This window comes from Microcaecilia unicolor, unplaced genomic scaffold (assembly GCF_901765095.1).
Source record: "Microcaecilia unicolor unplaced genomic scaffold, aMicUni1.1, whole genome shotgun sequence".
NCBI lineage: Eukaryota > Metazoa > Chordata > Amphibia > Gymnophiona > Siphonopidae > Microcaecilia > Microcaecilia unicolor.
This window is the reverse complement of record NW_021963030.1, coordinates 52,972-80,760: the sequence shown is the minus strand read 5'-3', so window position 1 is coordinate 80,760 and position 27,789 is coordinate 52,972. Positions and strand designations below refer to the sequence as shown.

Genomic DNA, 27,789 nt, shown 5'->3' with positions numbered 1-27,789 from the left:
CTTTAATGAATGCCAGAGTTTAGTTAGCAGTTAGTACTAGGAATATGAGAAATCAATCATAATAACATGTAAGAGACTGGAGACCAAATGTCTGGCTTAAGGGGCCCCAGGTCAGAGGTCAGTTTAGGATGTCTGGAACCTATGTAACTGATATTTCAAAAGTAATGATTGGTTGAGGCAAGGTAGCCAATCTAATTCCTTAACCAATTGGAGAGTAAGGGGGCTGGGCTAGGCTAGGCTGGATAGAACAGTATTTAAGTAGGAGCAGAAGCAGTTTACGTCAGAAAGAACTCAGAAGGAGCTCAGAAGAAAGAGAAGGACAGAAGGAACAGACAGAAGAAGGAGAAGACAGCATAAGAAGAGAAGCAGCTGAGACAAAGACACAGAGAGCTGAGAGAAAGAGAAGAGAGCTAGAACTGATGTCTTGCTTTGTTTGCTGGCAAATAAAGAAGATTTTTCTCTCATACTGGTGTGTGCTGTCTGACTCCTGAGGCATCACAAATTCATGCATCAATTCCTGCAACAATTCTTGGTGGCAGCGGTGGGATGAATCCTGCATTAATCCCAGCACCCAACTGACTGGAGAACATTCGCCGGGTATGTATTCTGTATTTTGTATTGTAATCCTAGCTAGGAAGTTGTAAACCAGCCCCTCAAGAAGGAGGGAAGGAGAATCTGATCAATTCTCAGCGAAGGCCCTAGTACCTTCTAGTCGCGGGGACTAGAAGCGAAAACGCTTGAGCTTATCTGTATCTGAGAAATCTGAAATTGTTGGGTGGGATTTTCTGTATGGAATGTGTGATGAGTGAATGATTAAATGAGTGCGGACTTCTTATAGCTGCATTTCCAATTAACGCGAGTTCAATTGGTCAGCAACGGAAGGAAGCGATTGTTGTCTGTCTACCTAGTGTCTCGAGAGTGCAGACCCCTTACTGCATTCTCAAAAATTCCCCCCCTTTTTGTGTGTTGTAACTGTAAGCATTATGGGTGGGACATCATCTAGACAAATTGTTACCCCCCTAGATTGTATGCTTAGAAATTTTAAAAAAGGTTTTTTAATTAATGACTATGGACAGACTTTAAGCTCAGGTACTTTAAGAACCTTGTGTGAAGTTGAGTGGCCATCTATGGGAGTGGGGTGGCCCCCTAGTGGCAGCTTAGATATTGAAGTAATCCGGAAGGTATACAGCATAGTTGTAGGAGAACCAGAATATTCTGAACAACTCCCTTATATAGATTCCTGGGACAGCCTTGTGACTGACCCTCCCTCGTGGTTGAAAACTTATATGGGATCCCCAGTAAAATTCATGTTAGGTCGTGTTCAAAGAAAGATTAGAAAATCTAAACTAGAAGAGGGAAAGAGCCCCAGGAAGCTTACCACCCAATCGGTGGCTTCCGCCCCTACCCTGTCCGAGAAACCCATACTCTCTGATGACCCCTCAGACCTTGAGCCACCACCTTATGGCCCATTGTTGGGGTTCCGTGCCACCCCCAGAGATCCACGCCGCCCAGCCCAAGCCTCTCCAGCACAGGCTTCTCCGGATAGTTCTTCCCCTCCTGTGCCAAACCTGCCACACCCTAGGTTGGACTTTTCACCTGGCCTCTACCCTTCTGTGCCACATCCTCCCCTGTTAACCTCCGAAGACCCACTTTGGGCTCCACTCCCTGACTCCTCAACTCCTGACAGCCCAGCCTCTCCCTCTAGTACCCCTACCCACTCATTAGGGGCCCGGCATCCCTTTCAATGGACTGACTCACCTGTGACCACCTCTCAGTCTATGAGTACCCCTCCCCATCCCTCAGGGGTTCAACACACCTCCACTGAATGGGTTAGACCTGCTGCAATCACCTTTGAGCATGATAGGAGGGTAGCTCCTAGCTCTACCTCAGGTTCCACTCCCACTTCCTCGAGAGTTCTGCCACTTCGTCAGGTAACTACCACTCGACCGGATCCTAATAATCAGGGTCAGGTTATACAGGCACAGGCCTATCAGTATGTACCCTTCACAACCACTGATCTCCTGAATTGGAAGACGCATTACCCCTCTTATACTGAAAAGCCTCAGGCAGTGGTGGACCTAGTGACTAGCATTATGGCCACCCATAACCCAACCTGGACTGATTGTCAACAACTTCTCCTGACCCTCTTCACAACTGAGGAGAGGCGGAAGATTTTGCAAAATGCTGAGGCCATCACGCGAGAGCGTGTTCCCGACGGGACACAGGACCCAGAGGGATGGGTTAGAGCTCGGTTTCCTCGCGCAGCTCCAGCTTGGGATCCAAATGATGGGCAGCACTATGAACTGTTGTCTGGCTATTGCCGGGACTTACTGGAAGGTATGAGGAAAGGCATAAAGAGGCCCATTAATCTGGCAAAGGTCTCTGAAATTCTCCAAGGGGCAACTGAATCCCCTGGGGCCTTTTTAGAGCGACTAATTGAAGCCTACAGAACATACACCCCATTTGACCCTGAAGCCCAAGAAAACCAGAGAATGGTGAATAGTGCATTGGTGGCCCAGAGTATGCCAGATATCCGGAAGAAGTTGCAGCGTCAGGAGGGATTCGCAGGGATGAATACCACCCAGCTAATTGAGATCGCAACCAAGGTTTTCATTAATAGAGATCAGGAGGTGCGCCGAGAGGCTGACCGGAAGATGCAGAAGAAGGCCGACCTTTTAGCGGCAGCCATTACTAATTCCACCCTTAACCGAGGTCGACCTCTAGCTAATGGGAAGCCAAAGTGGGACCCCGGACCACCAGCCAGGCCCCGAGATTCCTTCAATCAATCCCGGCCAAGGGGGGAGAATCCCAGACCAAGATTGGAGAGGGACCAGTGTGCCTATTGTAAGGAAAGAGGGCACTGGAAAGATGAATGCCCCCAGAGGCGCCAGGGACTGAGAAGGGGACCAGGAGATCGAGGAAGCCGAGGCCGAGTTCGAGAGGGAAGATATGAGCCTCCTGAATCTGACATCATCGGGATAGCCGAGATGGCAGAATGGGACGAATAGGACAGACCGGGTTCCTACAAACTGGGCTCCCAGGAACCTATGGTCAAGCTAACTATAGGGAGCCGCTCAATTCCATTCATGATTGATACAGGAGCTGAACATTCTGTTGTGACAGAGCGATTAGCGCCTGTGTCTGGAAAAACTGTCCGAGTGGTGGGAGCCACGGGGGTGCAGAACCGGAGGCCTTTCCTGACAACCCGTAGATGCCAATTAGGCTCACACATAGTCACTCATGAATTCTTGTATATGCCAGACTGTCCAATCCCTTTGTTAGGTCGAGACCTGCTGTCCAAGCTTAGGGCCCAAATTTCTTTTGACTCTGATGGCCAGACTTCAGTCTCCTTTCGGCCCCCGACATCCAGCCCTAAGGGTATATTGAGTTTCTGCTGCCCTCTTGAAGAAGAATGGCGGCTGCATCAGTCGCATGGCCAAGTTGACCTACCCCTGGCAGACAGCTTTCAGGTCAGTGGGGTATGGGCAGAAGATAATCCCCCAGGGTTGGCCCGAAATATTCCTCCTGTACATGTAGACTTACTTCCAAGTGCCCGGCCAATCCATCTTCGCCAATACCCAATTCCCAGAAAGGCTCTGGAAGGGATTCAAGCACATTTGAATCGTCTGTTATCCCATGGAATTATTCGTCCTTGCCAGTCTCCATGGAATACGCCACTATTGCCAGTTCAGAAGCCAGGGACTGAGGACTACCGGCCAGTCCAAGACTTACGAGTGGTCAACAAATCCACTATCTCATTACATCCTGTAGTGCCTAATCCATATGTCCTGTTAGGATTGATACCTTCTGGAGCTACCCATTTCACAACACTAGACCTAAAAGATGCCTTCTTTTGTATTCGGGTGGCCCCAGCCAGTCAATTGCTTTTTGCCTTTCAATGGGAAAACCCAGTAACAGGAAGGAAGCTTCAGTATACATGGACTCGCCTGCCACAGGGGTTCAAGAATTCCCCCACCATTTTTGGGACAGCCCTAGGGCAAGACCTTAAGACTTTTAAATCTGAGCCTTCCAGGCGAGTTTTACTCCAGTATGTAGATGACCTCCTGATTGCAGCAGTGACCCAGGAAGAGTGTTTTGAGGCTACTAGAGAATTGCTGGAGCTACTCTTGGATGCAGGCTATAAGGTCTCACGCTCAAAGGCCCAACTCTGTCAGTCAGAAGTGAAGTATCTGGGCTTTTGCATTTCCCAGGGAAGTCGGAGACTGGATGCTAGTAGGAAGCAAGCGGTAGCTGCAATTCCCCAACCCAAGTCCAGAAGAGAAGTTAGGGAATTTCTGGGAGCAGCTGGATTTTGCAGAATTTGGATTCCAAATTTTGCATTGATGGCGAAACCCCTTTACCAAGCCACAAAGGGGGGTGAAAAGGAACCATTTGAATGGGGACCTACTGCTCAACAATCCTTCATTGCCATAAAGAAAGCCCTACTCCAAGCCCCTGCGTTAGGCCTTCCTGATGTGGAGAAACCTTTCTCACTGTATGTCCATGAGCGACAGGGGGTTGCTCTGGGTGTGCTGACCCAGATGATGGGATCCTGGCAGAGGCCTGTTGCATACCTGTCTAAACAGCTGGATGGAGTGGCTAAAGGATGGCCAGCCTGTATGAGGGCCATTGCAGCAACAGCCTTACTGGTCCAGGAAGCTGATAAGTTGACCTTGGGGCAAGAACTGGTTGTTAAAGTCCCCCATGCAGTTCTCACCCTCATGGAGTATAAGGGCAATCACTGGTTTACAAATAACCGTATGGTTAAGTACCAAGTTAGCTTGTGTGAGAATCCACGGATACACCTGGAAACAGTGGCTACATTCAATCCCGCCACTCTTTTGCCAGCATCTGAGGGACCACCGGATCATGACTGTATCCAAACTATGGATGAAGTGTACTCCAGTCGACCAGATCTTAAAGATGTTCCATGGAGGGACCCAGATGTAATTTATTTCACAGATGGAAGCAGTTATGTGGAGAACTCCAAGCGATTGGCAGGCTATGCTGTGGTGACAGAGGACAAGGTGATAGAAGCAAGAGCCCTGCCCCAAGGAACTTCAGCTCAGAAAGCAGAACTTGTGGCCCTCATACGAGCTCTGGAGCTAGCAGCAGGACTGGTGACTAACATTTATACTGATTCCAAGTATGCTTTCACAACCCTACATGCTCATGGAGCTTTGTATAAGGAAAAGGGACTCATAAATGCTGCAGGCCAACCTGTTAAGTATGGACCTGAAATACTTCAGCTGCTAGAGGCTGTGTGGGCCCCTAAGAAGGTAGCTGTCATTCATTGCAGGGGACACCAAAGAATAGATACTCCAGTGGCCCGAGGGAATCGCCATGCTGATCGGGTGGCCAAGGAAGCTGCTCGAGGACCCCCAGCAAGTACTGTGACCCCCCTGTTCCAAATTCGACTGCAAGAATGGACACCTATATATACCCAAGTGGAAGAGAAATGGGCTCAAGAAGAAGGTGCAGTAAGGAGACCTGATGGCTGGTTACATCTCCCTGATACCAGAGTTCTGGTGCCACGCCACCTAGCTTGGCCTGTAGTGTCTCAAGCTCATGACCTATCACACTTAGGGAAAACAGCACTAGCCCGCCTACTCAGTCGAGTAGTGGTGCTGGAAGGATTGGATAGTCTGGTTGCCACTGCCTCTGCCCGATGTACTCTCTGTGCCCAGAATAATGCCCGTCAGGGACCCCGTATTCCACCAGGAGTTCAGTCTAGAGGACTAACACCCTTTGAGTCCCTAGTTATAGACTTCACAGAAATGCCCAGGAGCGGTAGGTTCCGATACCTCTTAGTCATGGTCTGTACCTTTTCTGGGTGGGTGGAAGCATATCCTACAGTCACTGAGAAAGCCACAGAAGTAGCTTGAGCCCTCCTTAGGGATGTCATCCCCAGGTATGGACTGCCCCTTGCCATAGGTTCAGATAATGGTCCCGCCTTTGTTGAAGCTACACTTCAGGCCCTGTCCCGCGCATTGCGCATTACCTGGAAATTGCATTGTGCCTATCGTCCCCAGAGTTCAGGGCAGGTTGAGCAAGCAAACAGAACCTTGAAAAATAGCCTAGCAAAGATTTGTCAGGAAACCCAATTGAAATGGCCACAGGCATTGCCACTAGCCCTCTTCCGCCTCCGATGCACCCCAACTAAAGGAACAGCCCTCTCTCCCTTTGAAATTGTGTATGGGAAGCCCCCAGCCATTTTACAGGGAATTAAGGGAGACATAGGGATTTTAGGGTCTGCCCAGGTGCAGGAGCAGGTAGCCCTCTTGGGGAAGATAATTTCTGAGCTTCAGTCTTATGTGAGAGAAATAAACCCTGTCCCCTTCCAGGCTCAGGTACATTCCTTCCTGCCAGGGGATAGAGTTTGGGTGAAAGACTGGAGGCTCCAGCCTTTGGGGCCCCGATGGAAAGGACCTTTTACTGTTTTGCTTTCTACCCCTGCAGCTGTGAAGGTCGCAGGGATTACTCCATGGGTCCATTGGTCTCGAATTAAGTCTGCTGATCAGACTGAGCCCAGCACGGATCAGACGGAGCCTAAACAGTGGAGAGCAGAAAGTGATCCAGCGGAGCCATTGAAGTTGCGCTTGACCCGAACCAAAGAATCTACTAGCTGAAAAGAAGGGTCAACTGCATACTGCAGGAGCGGCTGAACTTCGGCTTCACACTGAGACTCTTTCTTGCCTGATTCTGGCTTTCTTGGAATTTGAAAGCTTGATCCTTGTCAGTTGAGGGTCTATCCCAACTGGTATAAGAACTCAAAGACTGAGAACATTATATGAGAGTAATCTGTGATTAGCACAGACTGTTGAAATATTATTGCTTAATTAGTTTGCTGTATTTGTTTTAGATTAGGAAGAAAGAAAATGTTAGTAGTTTGGATGCTTTTGTTGTTTTCTACTCCTTGCCTCCTTGTTCCTAATATCCCAACTCGCTCCAACCTTTGGTTACACTCAGTCCAGGAACTAATTAGCCAGGCAAAGATTACTTCCCCTTGTATTGTGTGTTCCCGATTTTCTCCTTATACTACAGATGTCCCAGCTGTTCCTGTTCCTGTGCAACTCCCAGCTCTTATACCTCCCTACTTTTCGAGTTCAGGTCCTTGGAGCCAGGATTATACTTGGTGGTCCTTTTATAATGCTACTTCCCCCTCTGAATCTTCTCTAAGGCCAGTTTTTACGTCTCCCTATCCAGCTTCTGGAGTGTTTTGTTTAACAAGAAGCATCTCAACTGTTCTTCCCATTCCCTGTAACTATACTAATGTTCTCCCAGAAAAAGGAGAATCTGTGTGGGTAGTTTCTCCAGGTACTCCTATGTGCCCTGCTACCATACCTGTAGATTATGACCCAGGTGATTATCTGGCTCCTAAGCGTACCACTGAGAAGACTATAGTGTCCAAGCTTATTTTCTACTTTCATAAGTCCCCGGGGTATGAAGAGTTACTAACAAATGAGCAGCCTGTCACAATTGGGGATTGGCGCCTATGGTGTGCAAAGTCTCCATTTCGTCTTCGTTCCCCCTGGGATAGGGGCTCGCATTATGGGCACCCTAAGTACCCTGTCCAGCCTGAGCCAACATTTATTGGGAACTTTCCTCACCCTCTCCTTGGTCATTACTGGCTCTGTGATAATGTCCTCCACATGATTCTTCCCTCCACATATGATTTTTGTGTATTGGTAACCTTGAATTATTTTCCTAAAGTTATTCCTCTTAAGCCGCTATCCCCGCACCGCTCTAAGCGAGAGGCTTTGTCCTTACCTTCCTCCGTTGCCACAGAGGATGAGGCGATTGAATTAGCCCTCCAGTATATTAATTCTACTTATCCTCTGACTAAAAAGAGACTTGTAGCCCTTTCTGCCACGGCCTGGATTCCAATTGGAGGCCCGGTAGCGGGTATTACTGAACTAGGTATGGCTACCCGGAGACTTCAATCCCTACTCCATGTTTTAGTTCATGAGCTGAACGTGGTAGTCAATGCATTGCAGGATCAAATTAATGAATTAAGTATAGTTTCTCGGTATAATCGTATGGGCCTTGACTACCTCTTTGCAGCTCAGGGTGGCCTCTGCACAGTGCTAAATTCTTCAGAGTGCTGTACTATTGTCATAAATAGGACGCATGTAGTTAGGCATGCTATGGATAAAGTCCTACAGTTGGCCAGCCTTAATGTGGAGGATTACCGAGGAGGATTAGATCTTACCTCCTGGTGGTGGTCATTGACCTCCTGGATACGTCCCTTGTTCATTTCCCTAATAGTCTTAGTTTTAGCAGGGTTTTTGTTTTGTTTCTTGGCCTCATGTGCTTCGGCAGTATGCCGTCGAACCTTAACAAGTAGGGTAATGGTGATTCACAAGTCTATTCCTAGTTAGGATCACTATAATCTCCAGAGTTTGAGATGTGAGACTTATTTCTGCATAAGCTGATTTTAGTCTCAAAGGGGGGAATGAGGCAGCCATGGGCAAAGAAAGTGTTAACTCTGAGAAATAATTATATATATATAAGAAATGATATTAAAAGCTTGAAGTTTGAATTCTTTTCACTCTGCCAGCAAAGTAGTGAAGGAATGCAGGCTGGAATTAATTAGAGTCTAGTTTGGCCGAGCTAAGGTTAGGAAAGGTCAGTGAGAAATGAAACTCTGTCCCTTGTGAATTGCCAATGCTAGCTGGCACATCTGTAAATTATTAGGCTTACTGAATAGTTTTGTAAGCAGGCACGAGCCAGACATATGACATATTGTAGTTTAAGAATAGGCTGAAATACTATTTAGAAGTGCTTAATATGTAGATAGCTTAGATATAGATATATCTTATAAGATATATCTGATTATGCTTATTTTAGAATATGTTGTATTCTGTGTAAATTAATAATTCTGTGTGGAATGTTTGTTCAACTTTCTGTCTGACGTTCTGAGTAGGGCTACAGTGAAGGGGGGCCAACATGTGTTTTGAATTAACTATGGTCTTAGCTAGTTCTGTGTATGGAGCTGAGAGGTGAAAAAGGTCAGAACTAGTCAGCTCTCTTCTCCTTGATTAATTATAGGTAACTGTAGGAATAGTCCTGAAAGTATAGCAGTATGCCATTAAGTAAGATTGGCTTTTGACCTCTTTAATGAATGCCAGAGTTTAGTTAGCAGTTAGTACTAGGAATATGAGAAATCAATCATAATAACATGTAAGAGACTGGAGACCAAATGTCTGGCTTAAGGGGCCCCAGGTCAGAGGTCAGTTTAGGATGTCTGGAACCTATGTAACTGATATTTCAAAAGTAATGATTGGTTGAGGCAAGGTAGCCAATCTAATTCCTTAACCAATTGGAGAGTAAGGGGGCTGGGCTAGGCTAGGCTGGATAGAACAGTATTTAAGTAGGAGCAGAAGCAGTTTACGTCAGAAAGAACTCAGAAGGAGCTCAGAAGAAAGAGAAGGACAGAAGGAACAGACAGAAGAAGGAGAAGACAGCATAAGAAGAGAAGCAGCTGAGACAAAGACACAGAGAGCTGAGAGAAAGAGAAGAGAGCTAGAACTGATGTCTTGCTTTGTTTGCTGGCAAATAAAGAAGATTTTTCTCTCATACTGGTGTGTGCTGTCTGACTCCTGAGGCATCACAAATTCATGCATCAATTCCTGCAACAGTCGGACGATAGGAACGGCAACCTCCAATTGAGCCAGCCGACCTGCTAATCTACTGACCACGCAGCCTTCCAAAGCGCCAGCAAACCCAATCAAAAAACTGCTCACTGCACAACCCGGACGGAACGTCCCATTATGTGAGCAGTGAAAGAAAGACACAGCCGAAAACAAGAAATCACCGGCACACCCCGCGAGCTCCCAGTGTGAGCGAGACAACGTTGGGGACTGACCAAGGATCCTGCAGACCTACCTCGTGGCCACGAATCGGGAAGAACTGATCCCCAACAGCACAGGAGACAGAGAGGTAAATTGACCCTCTCCCACGTTGCTACCACCGGCGGCCGGGGATGACCATGTAACGCGGGGAGACCAGTCCCCACATGTGGGGGAGGACAGGGAAACAACCGAGACACCCCGCCGACCTATCCCCTGGTAACCACTGCCCTTTAAAGGCCGATCACAACCCTCCGACCCTCAAGCAGACACCATGCATGACCCGCGACGAGGAAACACTGAGCAACCAGGAGAGGAACAGCTGATCGCCCGCTGACTCGAGCGAAGCGGTGGAGAGAGAGAAGTACGCGCTAACAGCTGTGCACTGTCGATCCGGTGGAGCAGTGGACAGAGGAGCCGAGAACGGAACGACAGAGATTGAAAAGGCGGAGAGAGGAGAACACGCGCTGACCGACCACTACAGACCCTCACCGACCACAACAACAGCGTAGTGAGAGGAATACAACCATCTCGAACTGATCTGAACCTGGCCCAACGATCCAGAAGGTAACAGCAAAATTTCTCCTCCCGACCGGTCTTCCCCAAACAAACACCCCATCCATGTGGGACTCCAGGTTTATCGGCATTTCTTGGGATTTTTTTTTTACTGAGCACTATTTCTTGTATTTATATTGTGCAACAAGGAAACGCCAGGTTACCTCATTCATAAGACTCCTTACGCAGGCGCTTCTGCGCCGAAACACAGCAGCTGTGTCGCGTCATTTGAATGTTCCTCAATAAAGGACTGAATATTGACCCATGTATCTAAGTCAAAACACCTAGATTAGGTGATTACCCCTCCTCCCAAAATATAGTGGAGGAGTGGTCTGGAGTGGAGGAGTGGCCTAGTGGTTAGGGTGGTGGACTTTGGTCTTGGGGAACTAAGGAACTGAGTTTGATTCCCACTTCAGGCACAGGCAGCTCCTTGTGACTCTGGGCAAGACACTTAACCCTCCATTGCCCCATGTAAGCCGCATTGAGCCTGCCATGAGTGGGAAAGCGCAGGGTACAAATGTAACAAAAATAAAATAAATAAATATATATCTATAGTTCTAGAACAGGCAAGGCAAAGTCCTTAGACTCTGAGCTACTCTTCACCTCTCCCACTAGTTTCTAGGTGGGCACCCTCCTATCGCCCTCCCTCTCTCTCTCTCTGCCTATTTTTCATCTGTGGCTCTCCTTAGAGACATAGAAACTTCCTTTCGCATTTACACTGGCACCTAACTAAAATTCCAACTACATCTAGACTGCTTCAGCCACAAAATTAAACAAATCTTTCCTTCAGGCCCTATAAGAAAGAAGGGTGCACCTCCTAGGCAGAGATATGTTGACGGCATCCACTTGCTGTCTTCTTGCAAAAACAAGTGTAAAAAATATTTTGTGAATTGGTAAAAATGTATTCAGTAACACGGATGGGTGACAGGTCCTTCTCCAAACACAGTTCTGAGCCATCAGCAGGTAGACTAGGGAGACACCTGAGTGATAGGTCTTAGCAGGTAGACTAGGGAACCACCTGAGTGACAGGTCTGAGTCCTCAGCAGGTAGACTAGGAAACCACCTGAGTGATAGGTCTGAGTCCTCAGCAGGTAGACTAGGGAGACACCTGAGTGACAGGTCCGAGTCCTCAGTAGGTAGACTAGGGAACCACCTGAGTGACAGGTCCAAGTACTCAGCAGGTAGACCAGGGAACCACCTGAGTGTCAGGTCAGAGTCCTCAGCAGGTAGACTAGGGAACCACCTGAGTGTCAGGTCAGAGTCCTCAGCAGGTAGACTAGGGAACCACCTGAGTGACAGGTCCCAGTTCTCAGCAGGGAGACCAGGGAGACACCTGAGTGACAGGTCCGAGTCCTCAGTAGGTAGACTAGGGAACCACCTGAGTGACAGGTCCGAGTCCTCAGCAGGTAGACTAGGGAGATACCTGAGTGACAGGTCCGAGTCCTCAGTAGGTAGACTAAGGAGACACCTGAGTGTCAGGTCCGAGTCCTCAGCAGGTAGACGAGGCAGACACCTGAGTGCCAGGTCCGAGTTCTCAGCAGGTAGACTAAGGAGACACCTTAGTGACAGGTCCGAGTCCCCAGCAGTTAGACTAGGGAACCACCTGAGTGATAGGTCCGAGTCCCCAGTGGGTAGACTAGGGAGACACCTGAGTGACAGGTCAGAGTCCTCAGCGGGTAGACTAGGGAGAAACCTGAGTGACAGGTCCGAGTCCTCAGCAGGTAGACTAGGGAGACACCTGAGTGACAGGTCCGAGTCCTCAGCAGGTAGACTAGGGAGACACGTGAGTGACAGATCAGAGTCCTCAGCAGATAGACTAGAGAGAAACCTGAGTGACAGGTCCGAGTCCTCAGCAGGTAGACTAGGGAGACACCTGAGTGTTAAGGACACACAGGTGAAGTTTCTGTGACAGTGAGCCCTGTCTACAAGATTAATGACCCAAAATGGAGTATCAGGCCTAACACAGTGCTTGGGGCAATTAACTTGTACTTGTAATGGGTTAAAATGTGTAGAGTGGGGAGTAACCCTGGTTTGCACCACTCAGAATCATGAAGGACCCAGACACCTTTCAACAGAACCCAATAGTTTATCTTGGCCTGCTCCACTGATCCAAAGAAACGGGAGACAGAACCAGGACAAGATGTACATTCTGTAGTCCCTACCTGATGCTGGTGGGATGTCAGCCCCTACTGTTCCCGTGGCACTGGGAGGTGGAGGCGGTGGCACGGCTCTTCTGTGGAAACAAAGGCATTATTAACACTGATAGAAACCTTTATGTGCCACAATAAAAGGGAGGGCTGGGGGCAGAGGAACAGGGGCAGAGAGGTATTTGGGTACATGTTCAGGTCCAGTAGTTAAAATCAGTTCATCTGATTCTGGTTAGACTACTCTCAGGCTCTCAAAGTCAAACTGCCAAGGCTCAAATTTTCTAAGGCAAAGAAGAACTAATGTTTGAAAAAGCAATCCTATGACCTTTTGAATTTTGGAAGTTTTAAAAATATTTCTGGAATGTAAACGCCTTCTAAAGAAAACTCTCTGCAGAAGCAAACTTAGAGATCAACCTTTGTAGAAACCTGGGGAATATATCTGTTGTGGTGTCTCATCCTGAAAGAATCAGGCAGCAATGGACTCGGTTAGATGGAGAAAAGAATGTTTATCAAAAAGGTCTGAAATATGTCCACAGTGGTGACTGGCTGACTGCTTGCACAAGATTTTAAAGCTGCATCCTTTTGGATGCCAACACAGAACAAGTTGTCACATAATTAATGACATCTCCACTTATTTGCCTGCCTTGGTTCAAACCAGCAATGACATGATCAGTATGTGACACTGATTCTGTCAGAATCCCATTGTGGGATCTGCCTGGTGGCTCAATGACATTGCTAAGCATTCATGTGAGAGACTTGGGTTCTCCTCCTTATCTAGGATTCTGTTTCTCACACTGGCCACATGGAGGCAGTATTTTCCACTCCTGGAAGGGGTTTTGGTTGGGGAAGTAGTGTTAGTGCCAGACTTAGATTTCATGTGAGCTGATTTCAAGAGTAAGCTGCAGTTTATGATGCTTGGTCATGGACTGCTGCTGTGATCAGGGCCGTCGAGAGGGGGGAACAGGGGGGAGTGGGGGGGGGGGGACAAAATTCCCCGGGCCCGGGCCTCCAGGGGGGCCCTGCGCCGCATGTCCCTTGCATGCAGCATTCTTTTCTTTATCCGTCACAGGCAGCACTGCCATTCATTCTTACAGGCAGCTCCGCTCCCCTCTGCCGCGTCTATCCGGCACTCTCTGATGCACTTCCTGTTTATATAACGTAGGGCCAGATGGATGCGGCAGAGGGGAGCGGAGCTGCCTGTGAGAATGAATGGCAGCGCTGCCGGCGACAGATGAAGAAAAGTAAAACGGTTAAACGTGCACGGGGGGTAGGAAGAAATGGCAGGGGGGTAGGAAGAAATGGCGAGCAAGGAGGGCTGTCGGGGAGCTGAGGGAGATAAGGGAGAATCGCTGGACAATGGATGGGAGGGCAGGGGGTGAGGAAATCGCTGGACGAGGAGGGGAGGGCATGGGGAGAGAGAAGATATCGCTGGACATGGAGAGGAGAGGAGGGGGGAGAGAAGAGATCACTGGACATGGAGAGGAGAGGAGGGGGAGAAGAGATCACTGGACATGGAGAGGAGGGGAGGGCAGGGGGAGAGGAGGGGAGGGCGGGGGAGAGAAGAGATCGCTGGACAGGAGGGGAGGGGAGGGCAGGGGGGAGAGAGAAGAGATCGCTGGACAGGAGGGGAGGGGAGGGCAGGGGGGGAGAGAGAAGAGATCGCTGAACAGGAGGGGAGGGCAGGGGGAGAGAGAGAAGAGGTCGCTGAACAGGAGGGAAGGGCAGGGGGAGAGAGAGAAGAGATCGCTGGACAGGAGGGGAGGGCAGGGGGGAGAGAACTAAGATCGCTGGACATGAGAGGAGGGCAGGGCAGGGGGGAGAGAGAGAGAAGAGATCGCTGGACAGGAGGGGAGGGCAGGGGGGAGAGAACTAAGATCGCTAGACAGGAGGGGAGGGCAGGGGAGAGAGGAGAATTGCTGAACATGGATGGATGAATGGAGGGAAGAGACTGGAATTGACTGGATATGGGTGGATGGAGGAGAGGCCAGGGGAGAATGGAGAGTTGCTGGACATGGATGGATGGAGGGGAGGGAAGTCAGGAAGGAGATGCACATGGATGGAGGGGAGGGAAGAGAGGAGAAATGCTGGACATGGATGGAGTGGAGGGCAGTTAAGAAAGGAGAAATGTTGGACAAGGATGGAAGGAAGGAGATGCACATGGATGGAGGGGAAGGGAGAGAGGAGAAATGCTGGACATGGATGGAGGGAAGGGAAGACAGAGGAAGTAGATGCACATGGATGGAGGGGAGGGGAGTGAGGAGAAATACTGGATATTGATAGAGGGGAAATTGCTGAATTTAAGGGCTGGATCGGAACACTTTGAGGGCAGATGCTGAAACCGGAGGAAGGATAGGGACAGGGCTACAGATGGTAGACATGACACATAAGGACACAGGAGGATGGTGGACATGGTGAGAGTAAAAATATCAAATGGAAAGAAGACACTACATAAAACAGAAGACGCTGAGACCAAAGCGAATAGAAAAACTAATTGATCAGACAACAAAGGTAGAAAAAATATTTTATTCAGAATTTATTAATTGGAATATGTCAGCTTTTGGAAATGTGCACCTGTGATATTTTTCATGTAAGTTTCAATTTTTCTAGTATTGCTGCATGCCGAGCCTGACTTCTTGAGGTAACTTTCCAGTTCAGTATTTTGCCTTCATATTTTGTTTATTTCTAGTTCCTTGTGTCATATCTGTTGTCATGTGTTTTTCATGTGTGATCAAGGTGCAGTATTCTGCTAGCCCTTTGTAGCCCTTTTTGGGTTTTTATTTTTGTTTCATTAAGTTGTGTACTGGTGTTTTAGATTCCGGTGTAATTATATCGCTGCCTTTCCACGCATAAGGTTGTAGCTCGTCCTGTCCTTGGAATTAGTGCTGTTATGGTTTGGTAAGGTTATGAGTGGGTTTTTGCACAAGTTTGTGTATAGTGTTTTGCAGTGGAGAGATTGTGTTTTGGCCTTACTGAGGTGGCACCAAAACATCAGAAAAGGTGTAGAGCCTAAATCATTACACTACCTCTTGAAGGATCTACATATAGTGCAGGGGCCCGGCCCGGTGGCGGACGGAGGGGAGCGGGTGGAGGGGGGAGTGGCGGCGACCTCAGGGAGGGGGGGGCCCAGGGGCGGCCTTCTTCCGGGCCCGGCCCAGTCTCTTTGCGGCCCTGGCTGTGATGATTGGGCTGAGCTGAGAGCAGGACATCAAAACATGGGAAAAAAAAAGACATAGTTGTGAATAAAGACCCAGGCTGCTGTTACCAATAGAGGTACCTAGCAGGGGAGGACAGATATTGACAATATCATCCCTAGGGTAGAGTGAATCAGGGCAACTGTCTTAGCCCCTGTATTTTAGAGGCCCCAAACTTCCAAAGTCTGGGCATAATCTTCTGCCTAACCCGTGCTTGGCATGATCCCCTCCCTCCTCCATACTGACAGCAGGAGAGCAGCTACCTCCTCCCACCTGCAATCTGAACCCAAGAGGAGAATCTATAATGTCACAGGACTCATTGGCACCATGCATTCATAGACAGATGATCAAAAGCCCCGCGCTGTTCCAAACAGCGCTCTAAAATAGTGCTGGAACAGAACGGGGCTTTACCGCACCAATGATCAGAGATAATTGCATGCAAATTTAAGCACGCAATTATCGCTGATCATGGGGTAGAAGTGTGGGCGAATTGTGCCTGAGCATGAGCTCAGCACAATCCTCTAACACTTGTTTGACAGATCTGGGCTTCAGACTTCAAACTGATACTGGCAGACATACTCAAAAGTGTTGCACCCGCCCCTGCTAGGAGAGAGAGGGAGAGGGACAAACTTGGGGCTTTGGTGGAGGATTTTACCAGAGAGAGCATTGGAGAGATCATCTTTTATTTCTTATAATCCACCTATCAATAATTCTTCTAAGTGGATAAGAAAAGAATGTACATAAGAAAATTACATGCACATACAGATATAGAACTTAAAAACTGCCTTGAAATAAATTCAACTTTGTGAAAGAGGAAAAAAAAATTAGGTCACCCTTCAGATGCTGGTCCTTCTCCTCCTCCTTCATGAACCTAAGTGGCATCTGCTTATTAGTCTTCCATCTGAAGCAGTGGCGTAGCCAAGGATGGGCCTGGGTTGGCAGGGGAACTTTCACTGTGGGCTCAGGCCTACCATCAGTGGTGCACCCTTGCTGTTAACTGGCGGGGATCCCCAAGCCTCACCAGCTGAAAGCATTCTCCAAAGGTGCCTAGACTTCTGCCAAGCTTGGAAGTCAGTGGTAGCATTCCTGAGCTGCTGAAGCAGACAGTTGGCGCATGTGTGAGGACTAAGCATTCGTGGGATGCCAGTGTAAGCAGGTCAGGAATGCTGCCACTGATTGATGAGCTTGGCAGAAGGATGTTCTGGGTGCTTTTGGAGGATGTCTTCAGCTGGCAGGGCTTGGGGATCTGCACCAGGTATTTATATTTTAAGTTGAGCTGAGGGGTGCCGGGAGTAGGGGGTGGAGAGCAGGGTTGGGTAGGGGTAGAGAAGAAATTTTACACCCACCTATTTTGCCTACTGGTCCACCCAAAATCTGCCATCTGGCTATGCCACTGATCTGAAGCAATGTCAATTATGTCATACTTAGGGGAAGGGGGAGGAGGAGGAGAGAAATACACAATCTGGAGCAGATGGAGAGAGAGACAAAGGAAATAGAATTGAATTATACTGATTTACCCTGGGCCTTTTGCTCATTGATCGATTTGATGCTTAGCAGATTAATCCCCTTACTCTTTGATACTCACTGGTCCCCCCGGTGCCTGGTTGAAGGCATTGGCTGATCCAGGCTCAAATGACGTACGACGGGTTCTTTATGTGGCAGCATCATCTGCGGCTGTGGCTGCCATGAAGGGAATGTCGAGTAGGTGCTGGGGTAGGGGTTGTAATGGTGGTGATAAATGACATTTGGCTGGTCCTCCTCTATGTGTACAGGGACAATGTTCGCCTGTGTAATCAGGAAAGATCTGTGTTAGTGCATGACAGAATCCAGCAGATGGTATCCTGGTGAAACTGTTTCTACACTAACTAAAGCACAGAAATCCCTGAGACATTCATTCGCACCAGGTATGAAAAACAGAAAGCCTTATGGTTGGAAGGTTTAATTTTGTTTCTGTTTCTCTACAACTTTTCACCAGGTTTCATAAGGGACTCAATTATTCTGTATATGTCACCCACATTTGGTTGTGGATCCCAGATCCGTCAGTAAACTAATTAGCCAATCAAGTGTTAACAAGCACTTAGTTGGCAGTAATTAGGAGTTAAGCATGGATCTGCCCTATGCCCCATCCCAACTCAAAAGGGGGTGTGGTCATGGGAGGGGAATGGGTGGGCGTTCCTATAAATTAGATGAAGTAGCAAAATAAAGATCTCTTGTTGGGACTTTGATATTATGAAATATTGACTGCAGATGTCTACCTCGATGCTGGCTACATTAAAGTAACTTTGCATATGCAACGGATTTGAGGAATAGAGCAGTTAAGATAAGAGCAATCTGTTTATTTCCTAGTGCTGGATCTGCAGTGGGTTTTATTGAATGAGAATATATTTTTAACTAGGATGATGGAGTTTTTAGCCTGTGATAGTACTGATGACAACCTAGCAATAAATGTTAAAGCAGCTATTACTTAAGATTGAGGCTTTTTTTTCTCCCTCTTTTTTGATAGATTGCTCTTCTCTAGACACTGCATGATCTCTAGAATTTTGGCAATATTAATTTTTGTTATATTTTACCTAACTTTGGCTGCCATTTACTGAATCTGGCTCTCTCTCTTATTTCCTCCCTTCCGCTTTCATCAGAACACAATCATATCAAGCCTCCTCCTCCAGATCTCATCAGAAAAACATCATATTACTACTACTACTTATCATTTCTAAAGCGCTACTAGACATACGCAGCGCTGTACACTTGAACATGAAGAGACAGTACCTGCTCGACAGAACTTACAATCTAATTAGGACAGACAAACAGGACAAACAAGAGATAAGGGAAATAAAGTGAGGATGATAAAATAAGGGTTCTGAACAAGTGAATAAGGGTTAGGAGTTAAAAGCAGCATCAAAATGTGGGCTTTTAGCTTAGATTTGAAGACGGCCAGAGATGGAGCTTAACTTACTGGCTCAGGAAGTCTATTCCAGGCATATGGTGCAGCAAGATAAAAGGAACAGAGTCTGGAGTTAGCAGTGGAGGAGAAGGGTGCAGATAAGAGAGATTTACCCAGTGAACGGAGTTCCCGGGGAGGAATGTAGGGAGAGATGAGAGGGGAGAGGTACTGAGGAGCTGCAGAGTGAATGCACTTATAGGTCAATAAGAGGAGTTTGAACTGTATGCGGAAACGGATAGGAAGCCAGTGAAGTGACTTGAGGAGAGGGCTAATATGAGCATAACGACACTGGCGGAATATTAGTCGTGCAGCAGAATTTTGAACAGATTGAAGAGGAGAGATGGCTAAGTGGAAGACCTGTGAGAAGCAAGTTGCAATAGTCTAAGAGAGAGGTGATAAGAGTGTGGATGAGGGTTCTGGTAGTGTGCTCAGAAAGGAAAGGGTGAGTTTTGGTGATCTTATAGAGAAAGAAACAACAGGTTTTAGCAGTCTGCTGAATATGTCCAGAGAAGGAGAGGGAGGAGTCGAAGATGACCCCAAGGTTACGAGCTGATGAGACAGGAAGGATGAGAGTGTTATCTACAGAAATAGAGAATGGGGGAGGAGGAGAGGTTGGTTTAGGGGGAAAGATAAGAAGCTCAGTCTTGGCCATGTTTAGTTTCAGATGGCTCTGAGACATCCAGGCAGCAACGTCAGACAGGCAGGCTGATACTTTGGCCTGGATTTCGGCTGAGACTTCTGGTGTAGAGAGGTAGATCTGGGAGTCATCCGCCTAAAGATGATACTGAAAACCATGGGATGAGATCAGAGTACCAAGGGAAGAAGTATAGATGAAGTAAAGAAGAGGTCCCAGGACAGATCCCTGAGGTACACCAACTGACAGTGGGATAGAAGTAGAGGAGGATCCACTAGAGTATACACTAAAGGTACGCTGGGAGAGATAAGAAGAAAACCAGGAAAGAACAGAGCCCTGAAATCCAAGTGAGGACAGCGTATCAAGGAATAGGCTGTGATCAACAGTGTCAAAAGCAGCAGATAGAACGAGAAGGACGAGGATAGAATAGAGACCTTTGGATCTGGCTAGGAACAGATCATTGGAGACTTTAGCAAGCGCTGTTTCATTTGAATGAAGGGGCGAAAGCCAGATTGAAATGGATCAAGAATAGCTTGAGATGAAAGAAAGTCAAGGCAACGGCGGTGAACAGCATGTTCAAGTATCTTGGATAGGAAAAGGAGGAGGGAGATGGGGCGATAGCTGGAAGGACAGGTAGGGTCCAATGAAGGTTTTTTTAAGGAGTGGTGTGACTATGGCATGTTTGAAGGTATCAGGAACAGTCGCAGTGGACAGTGAATGATTGAGGATATTATAGATAAACGGGATGACAGTAGGAGAGATAGTGTTAAGTAGATGGGTGGGAATAGGATCAGAGGAAAAGGTAGTTAGTTTAGAGAAGGAAATAAGATGTGTAGTTTCCTCTTCAGTGATTTCAGAAAAGGAGGCAGGGGTTGGAGGGTTGAGAGAATGGACTAAGGGAAGGAGAGGTGGAGGTGACCTGGTTGAGAATTCAAGTTTAATCTTGTGAACCTTATCATGAAAGTACTCAGCCAGAGTCTGGGAGAAGTGAAGGGGGAGTTGGAGGTGAAGGCACTTTGAGGAGAGAGTTCAGTGTGGCAAAGAGACGTTGAGGGTTTGAGCCAAGAGAATTTGTCAACTGGATGTAATAGTCCTGTTTGGCAAGTAAAAGAGCAGACTGGAAGGAGGTCAGCAAGAATTTGAAATGTATGAAGTTAGCATGGACACGGGATTTCAGCCAAAGGCATTCAACAGAGCGGGCACAGGAATGTAGGTAGCGGATTCTAGAGGTCAGCCAAGGCTGGGGTTTGGTACGTTTTACAAAACGGGGAATGAGAGGAGCGAGAGTATCCAGAGCAAAGGAGAGAATAGTATTATAGGAAGAGACAGCCTCATTGACAGACTTGGATTGACAGATAGGTTTCTATGGAACTTTGGAAGGCTAAGTGCTTTGAAAATATGCCTCATAGTGGTAGATAGATTTGAAACACTGGAGGACAGAGTAGAAGGGTCAATAGCCTGAAGATTCCTAAATGTATTGGTTAAGATTGGACGGGACTGGGGAGGAGGGTGTTTAAGTGTGAAAGTTATCAGATGATGGTCAGAGAGGGGGAAGAGTTAAGGCACAGAAACTGGAGAGTGAGCAGTTTGAGAAGAGGATAAGATCAAGACAGTGGCCATTTTGGTGAGTGGGGGTAGTGGAGCACAATTGAAGATTGAAAGAGGATGTTAAAGCAAGAAACTGAGAAGCATAAGAGTCAGAGGGATCATTAGCATGAATGTTAAAATCCCCAAGAATGAGGGAAGATGAAGGTTCAACAAAGAAGGAAAGCCAGGCATCAAAGTCAGTGAGAAAGGAAGAAAGGGACTTATCAGGAGGTTGACTGCTACTCGGAGAGGAAGAGGGGCAAATAGATGGATGGAGTGGACTTCAAAAGAAGAAAAACAGTGAGACTGAGGTGGAAGAAGAGGATGAAATCTACAAGAGGGTGAAAGTAGTCGCCCGACACCACCTCCACGGCCAACCGGGTATGGGAGAAAAGATAACCTCCATGGCATAGGGCCGCGACTGAAGCAGAGTCTTCAGGGTAAAGCCAAGTTTCAGTTAGGGCAAGCAGATGGAGCGTAGGAGAGATAAAGAGGTCATGGACGTAGGAAAGTTTGTTTCACACAGAGCGGGCACTCCACAAAGAGCAAGAGAAAGGCAGGGAAGAAGGGGGGAGGAGAGGAACAGAAATTAGATTGGAGATATCACGGTATGACCTACACAAATAGGATGAGAGCTGATGTGGAGGACCAGGATTGGGATTAATGTCCCCAGCGGAGAGCAGGAGAAAGAGCAAGAGAGTACTGAGAAGAGTAGGAGAGGTATGGCGACAGTGACGAAGGCAAGATGTACTCAGATAGAAAGGAGATGGATGAATGGAAGGAAGGAAATGTTGAAGGTTGAGAGCTGAGAAAAAGGAAGAAGAAAAAAGAGATGGTGAGATGATGAATAGAGGGTGGACATTGTGTTTCTGCAGTGTACAGTGATTTCAGATGGAGAAACAGATTAGGAAGGGACAGTACGAAGAAGAAAATGTGTACTGGAGCCATAAATAGTAACTGGGAGAAAAATAAATGTAAAGAGAAAATGATGGCGTGCAGCACCTAGAGCGGAGGCCCTGAGTGGATCGGAGTGGACCTGGGAGTCATCCCGGAGAAGGCTGGAAAGGATATGCAGATGAGCTGCAAGTCCTCCACAGCACCTGAAAGGCAGCCGGTGGTAGAGCTGGGTACCTCTCAGCCGAGGAAAGGCTTACCAGGGGTTAGGCCGAAGCCAGCATTCCTCCCCCTGAGGGTCGCCTGATATCATATCTGCCTTGATAACCCCATGTATCCAAGTCTCATACCCAACGCCTATCTCCTTCCCAAGCAGCTCACTTCAGTGCACCGAATCATCAATTCCAGTTTCCCACTCCTCTTTCAAGGATCCTTCATGCATCTGCATACATTTCTGCAGAAGATGGCTTGAGATTGGTGGTACCGATTCAGAACCACCCCTTCCTGTTCAAGAGTTCCAGAACTTGCTTTATATTAACCCCTCCCGTTTATCAGTTCAGGACACTGCACAGAAATACCTGGGGAGCTGGTGGCCCTGGGGCATATCCAAAGGAGGACAACGCAGATATAGTCATGTTGTTCATAATTAGCTGATGCATCTGTGCATTTTGGATCATCATTAATTCAATTAAATCTGTTAAAACAGAGAAAGGGAAAATTAGGTTCTTACCTTGGTAATTTTCTTTCCTTTAGTCACAGCAGATGAATCCATTATGAATGGGTTGTGTCCACCTACCACCAGGGGGAGATAGAGAACACTGAAAACCATAGTGCCTCTAGGATGGCTAACTCCATCTGTCTCTCAGTATTTTGAAGCTTCCAAAGCAGTGTTAAACCACAAAGTAGCATAACATGAGCTTTCCTCACAGTGAACGAACGCCCCAGAACAGGAGCAATAACACAAAGGAAGGTCGAACTCAACCTCCTGTAGTAGAACAGAAATCCTGAAGACTGTTTTCCAACTTCTCCCAATGAGGGAACATGTCTTCAGGAAAAATTGAACACAAAACAAAGTCAATCAGGGAGGGATCATGGATTCATCTGCTGTGACTAAAGGAAAGAAAATTACCAAGGTAAGAACCTAATTTTGCATTCCTTGTCATCAGCAGCAGATGAATCCATTACGAATGGGATGTATCAAAACAATCCCTAGATAGGGCAGGAACAAGCCACACCACGCGCAAGCACTTGTGCTCCAAAAAGTGCGTCACTTCTGGCAGCCACATGCAGCCTGTAATGACGGGCAAAAGAGAGCTTAGAAACCCAAGTAGCTGCACTACATATCTCTTGAAGAGAGAGTGCTCCCGTCTCAGCCCAAGAGGAAGAAATCGCTCTTGTGGAATGTGCCTTAAAGGCATCAGGTGAAGGCCGGCCAGATAGCAGATATATAAAAAAAATGGTTTCCTTAAGCCAACGGGCTATAGTGGCTTTAGACGAGGACCTGACAACAATACAAAAAGGTGATCAGAGGTCCTGAAAGCATTTGACATCTGCAGATACTGCAACAGAGCCCTGCGCACATCCAGAAGGTGCAACTGCCCAAAATATTCCGAAAACGCCTCCCTAGAAAAGGAGGGCAGATAAATAGGCTGGTTTAGGTGAAATGCTGAAACCACCTTAGGCAGGAAGGAAGGCACTGTACGTACCGTAACTCCGGTCTCTGAGAATTGCAGAAATGGGTCTCGACAGGACAGCGCCTGGAGCTCAGACACCCGTCTCGCCGATGTAATGGCCACCAAAAAGACTGTTTTTAGAGTCACATCCTTCTCCGAAGCTCGCCTCAGCGGCTTGAAGGGCGAACACTGAAGAGCCTTTAATACTAGCCCCAGGTTCCAAGCTGGACAAGGGGCACGCACGGGAGGCCGGAGCCGAAGCACCCCTCTAAGAAACCGTGCAATGTCTGGATGCGCAGCCAGGGAGAGGCCCGAGACCTTCCCCTGAAAACATGCCAAAGCTGCCACTTGAACACGCAGAAAATTATAGGCCAAGCCTTTTTGTACACCATCCTGCAAAAACTCAAGTATCGGCGAGACAGAAGCCCGCATGGGTGTGATTGCTTTAGAAACACACCGAGCCTCAAACTGGCGCCAGATCCGAGCATAGGCAACGGAAGTGGAACGCTTGCAGGCCTGCAACAGAGTGGAGATGACCTTGATAGAATAGCCCTTGTCTCTCAATTGCGCCCTCTCAATAGCTATGCCATAAGACCAAAGCGGCATGGATCCTCCATGGTCACCGGGCCCTGCGTCAACAGAGGCAAAGGAAGGGAAGCCTCCACCAGCATCCGCCGGAGGCCTGCATACCACGCCCGCCTGGGCCAATCTGGGGCAATGAGGATCACCACTCCTTGATGCAGCCGAATTCGCAGGAGGAGTCGCCCTATTAAGTGCCAAGGAGGGAACACATACAGGAGGCCCGGAGGCCAGGGTTGAGCCAAGCATCCAACCCCGCCGAGCGAGGATCTCTCCGTCTGCTGAAAAAGGACGGGATTTTGGCATTTGTGCTTGAGGCCATAAGATCCGCTACGGGCGTTCCCCATTTGGCACAGATCTGAAGGAACACCGTCTGCCAGTTCCCACTCCGCAGGGTCGATTTGATACCTGCTTAGAAAATCGGCTTGCACGTTGCTCTGACCTGCTGTCTGAGCTGCTGACAGAAGCTGCAGATGTAGCTCGGCCCAGTGGCATATCTGCGCGACCTCTGCGGCCAGTGCTTGACACTGAGTGCCGCCTTGTCGATTTATGTAGGCCACTGCTGTCGTGTTGTCCGACAGAACTCTGCCAGTCCCTCCAGAGTCTTATGAAAGGCCAGAAGAGCCTGGAATATCGCTCTCAGTTCCAAGCGATTGATGGACCACCCCGTTTCCTCGGGTGTCCACAGACCCTGGGCATAGCTTCGCTGGCAATGTGCTCCCCAACCCTTCAGGCTGGCATCCGTTACCACCAGGCACCAATCGGGAAGCGCTAGTGGCATTCCTCGCCGCAGCATGCTGTCTGAGAGCCACCACTCCATTCTGAGTCAGGCCGCAGGGAGCCATGTGAGTCTGTGTTGATAATCCTGGGACATAGGAGACCATCGTTGAAGCAGGGCAATCTGCAGAGGTCTCATGTGCGCTCTCGCCCATGGCACCACTTCCAAGGTGGCCATCATCGACCCCAACAGCTGGACAAAGTCCCAAGCTTGCGGGCGAGGCATCCTCAGGAGCAGACGGACCTGATTCTGAATCTTGCACCACTAGGAGTGGCCTAGTGGTTAGAGTGGTGGACTTTGGTCCTGAGGAACTGGGTTCGATTCCACTGCAGGCACAGGCAGCTCCTTGTGACTCTGGGCAAGTCACTTAACCCTTCATTGCCCCAGGTACAAATAAGTACCTGTATATAATATGTAAGCCGCATTGAGCCTGCTATGAGTGTGAAAGTGCGGGGTACAAATGTAATTAAAAAAAATATATATATATATTGACGACCCAGCCCAGAGATTGCAGTACTGAGACCACTCTGGCTGTTACATGATGACTCTCCTCTGCAGAGTCCGCTCTGATGAGCCAGTCGTCTAGGTACGGGTGAACCCGGATACCCTCTCGCCTGAGAAAGGCAGCTACTATTACCATTACCTTGGAAAAGGTTCGGGGAGCTGTGGCGAGGCCAAAAGGCAAGGCCCAAAACTGGAAATGTTTTCCCAACACCACAAAACGGAGGAACCGTTGGTGCGGGGGCCATATAGGAATGTGCAAGTAAGCTTCTTTTAGGTCCAGAGACGTGAGGAACTCTCCTGGCTGTACCGCCGCAATGACGGAGCGCAGGGTTTCCATATGAAAATGCCGCACTCTTTGTGACTCGTTGACTTTCTTTAAGTCGAGAATGGGCCAAAAGACCCGCCTTTTCGCGGCACCACAGAATAAATGGAGTAACGACCGCAGCCATGTTCGGCGGGCGGCACAGGGATCACCGCTCCAAGGTGCAACAAGACTTGTAAGGTCTCCTCTACCGCTGCCCGTTTCACGGCAGTGCTGCATCGGGACTCCACAAACACGTCTCTCACTGGGGCACCAAATTCCAATCGGTAACCTTCTCTGATCAGGTCCAGGACCCACTGATCTGAGGTAATCTTGGTCCACTCCTCGAGAAAGAGGGAAAGGCGACCCTCATGCAGCTGCAAAGGAGGAGTGGACCGGCGTCCCATCATTGTGGAGGACGGCCCTGAACTCCTGGCCTTGAGCCTGCCGCTGCGGAGCGTTTGTCCGAGCAAAAGGAGTTTCTCTGCTAAAAGCGGGCACGTTGAGTAAACCCAGCAGAGCGCCCCGGGCGATACCTTCTAGCTTCACGGAAGCGAGGTCTGGAGGAGGAGGGAACCAACTGACCCTTGGAAGAAGGCCGCGGCCTATCCTCAGGTAACCGCTGGGGTTTAGCATCCCCCAGGTCTTTAACAATCTTCTCCAACTCCTCTCCATAACAGAAGGCCCTGACAGGGCAACTTCGCCAGCGTTTGCTTAGAGGCCATGTCAGCCGCCCAATGCCGTAGCCATATAAGGCGGCGGCGGACACCGCCACAGACATCTATTTAGCCGAAGCTCTGACCAGATCATAGAGGGCGTCAGCTAAAAACGACAAGGCCGACTCCATGCGCAGTGCAACCTCAGCGAGGGACTCCGCACCATGCACGGGCTGTTCCACTGCTTGTTGTAACCAAGAGAGGCAGGCTCGAGCAGCATAGGAACTGCAAACAGATGCCCTTAAGGCTAGGCCCGAAATCTCAAAGGACCGTTTTAGCGCTGATTCCAGCCGCCGGTCCTGAATGTCCTTCAGGGCGACCCCTCCCTCTACTGGGAGGGTGGTCTTTCTTGTCACTGCCGTGACTAAGGCATCCACTTTAGGCATCCCAAAACGGGCCGAGTGCTCCTCACTCAGAGGGTAAAGATGCCCCATCGCCCTGGCACTTTCAAGGGCCCCTCGGGGTCAGCTCATTGAGCAGAAATAAGCTCTTGGATGGAGTCATGCAAAGGAAAGGCACGAGCAGGCATCGTAGTACTCGCCATCCTCGGATTACCAGAGGAAGCCTCGCCTTGAACAGGGTCATCAATAGAGAGGGCCTGTAAGGCATCAGAGATAAGCGCTGGCAGCTCATCGCGGTGGAAAATCCGAACCGCAGTGGGATCATCCAGATCCAGTGGCAAACTGGCACCTTCCTCTGGCTCCTCAGACCACGAAGGCCTGCCAGATCCCTCAGAGTCCCCACAGCCCGACCACAGTGGGGGGGGGGGAAAGGGGGGTGCGCCACTCTCTGACAGGGAATTTGTTGGAATGTAATTGTATTTTACATGCATTGCCTGTCACCTATTATTTCTCTGTGATTACTCTGTGACCTCTGATGTGAATTACTTAGAGAGGTCACATAGCTATGCAACTTCCTGTGGGGGTTAGATGCAGCACATGCAGCACATGGAGCACATGGAGCTCATGATCTCTCCTAACCTGAGAGGATCTATGGTGGTGTGAGCATCCATTACCATCTAAGCACATGGAAGGAGCTGATAATACAAATGTATAGTAATATGTATATATAAGCCTGTCTGATTATAATCTAACTACAAACTGTGAGTAAACAGATGTTTGTTACTTCAACTTTAAAGTGACTCAGCAGTGAATTATTCTGGGGTGAATGAGAGAGAGATGAAGAAAGAAATTAACATTTCTAAAGCTGAAGCTGTGTGTACTAAAATCTGCTAATTATTTACTACAAATAATCCAACAAAAGGGTTATGGGCCCAGGGTCCAGGAATTGAAAAAGAAGAGAAATATTACCAGGCAGAAAAAAAGGCCACATTTTTCTCTTAAGTTTTAAAGGAAAGATTCAGTCTGTCTCTCTCTCCCCCCACACAGCAGACAGAAGGCTAAGAAAATGGCTGAGGGAAGAAATTCACCATTTTTCT

General features: G+C 48.4%; 1 protein-coding gene across 1 annotated transcript in view; it reads right to left on the bottom strand.

Moving 5' to 3' along the window:
• LOC115458789 (proline-rich protein 29-like) overlaps positions 1-27,789 on the bottom strand; it is a 73,429-nt gene that overhangs the window by 8,311 nt on the left and 37,329 nt on the right. Inside the window, exons 3-5 of the mRNA XM_030188601.1 lie at positions 22,379-22,494; positions 17,330-17,529; positions 12,569-12,639 (exon numbers count right to left, since the gene is read on the bottom strand). Of these exons, the coding sequence (XP_030044461.1) occupies positions 12,569-12,639; positions 17,330-17,529; positions 22,379-22,494 (387 nt within the window). The remainder of the gene's footprint in view (positions 1-12,568; positions 12,640-17,329; positions 17,530-22,378; positions 22,495-27,789) is intronic.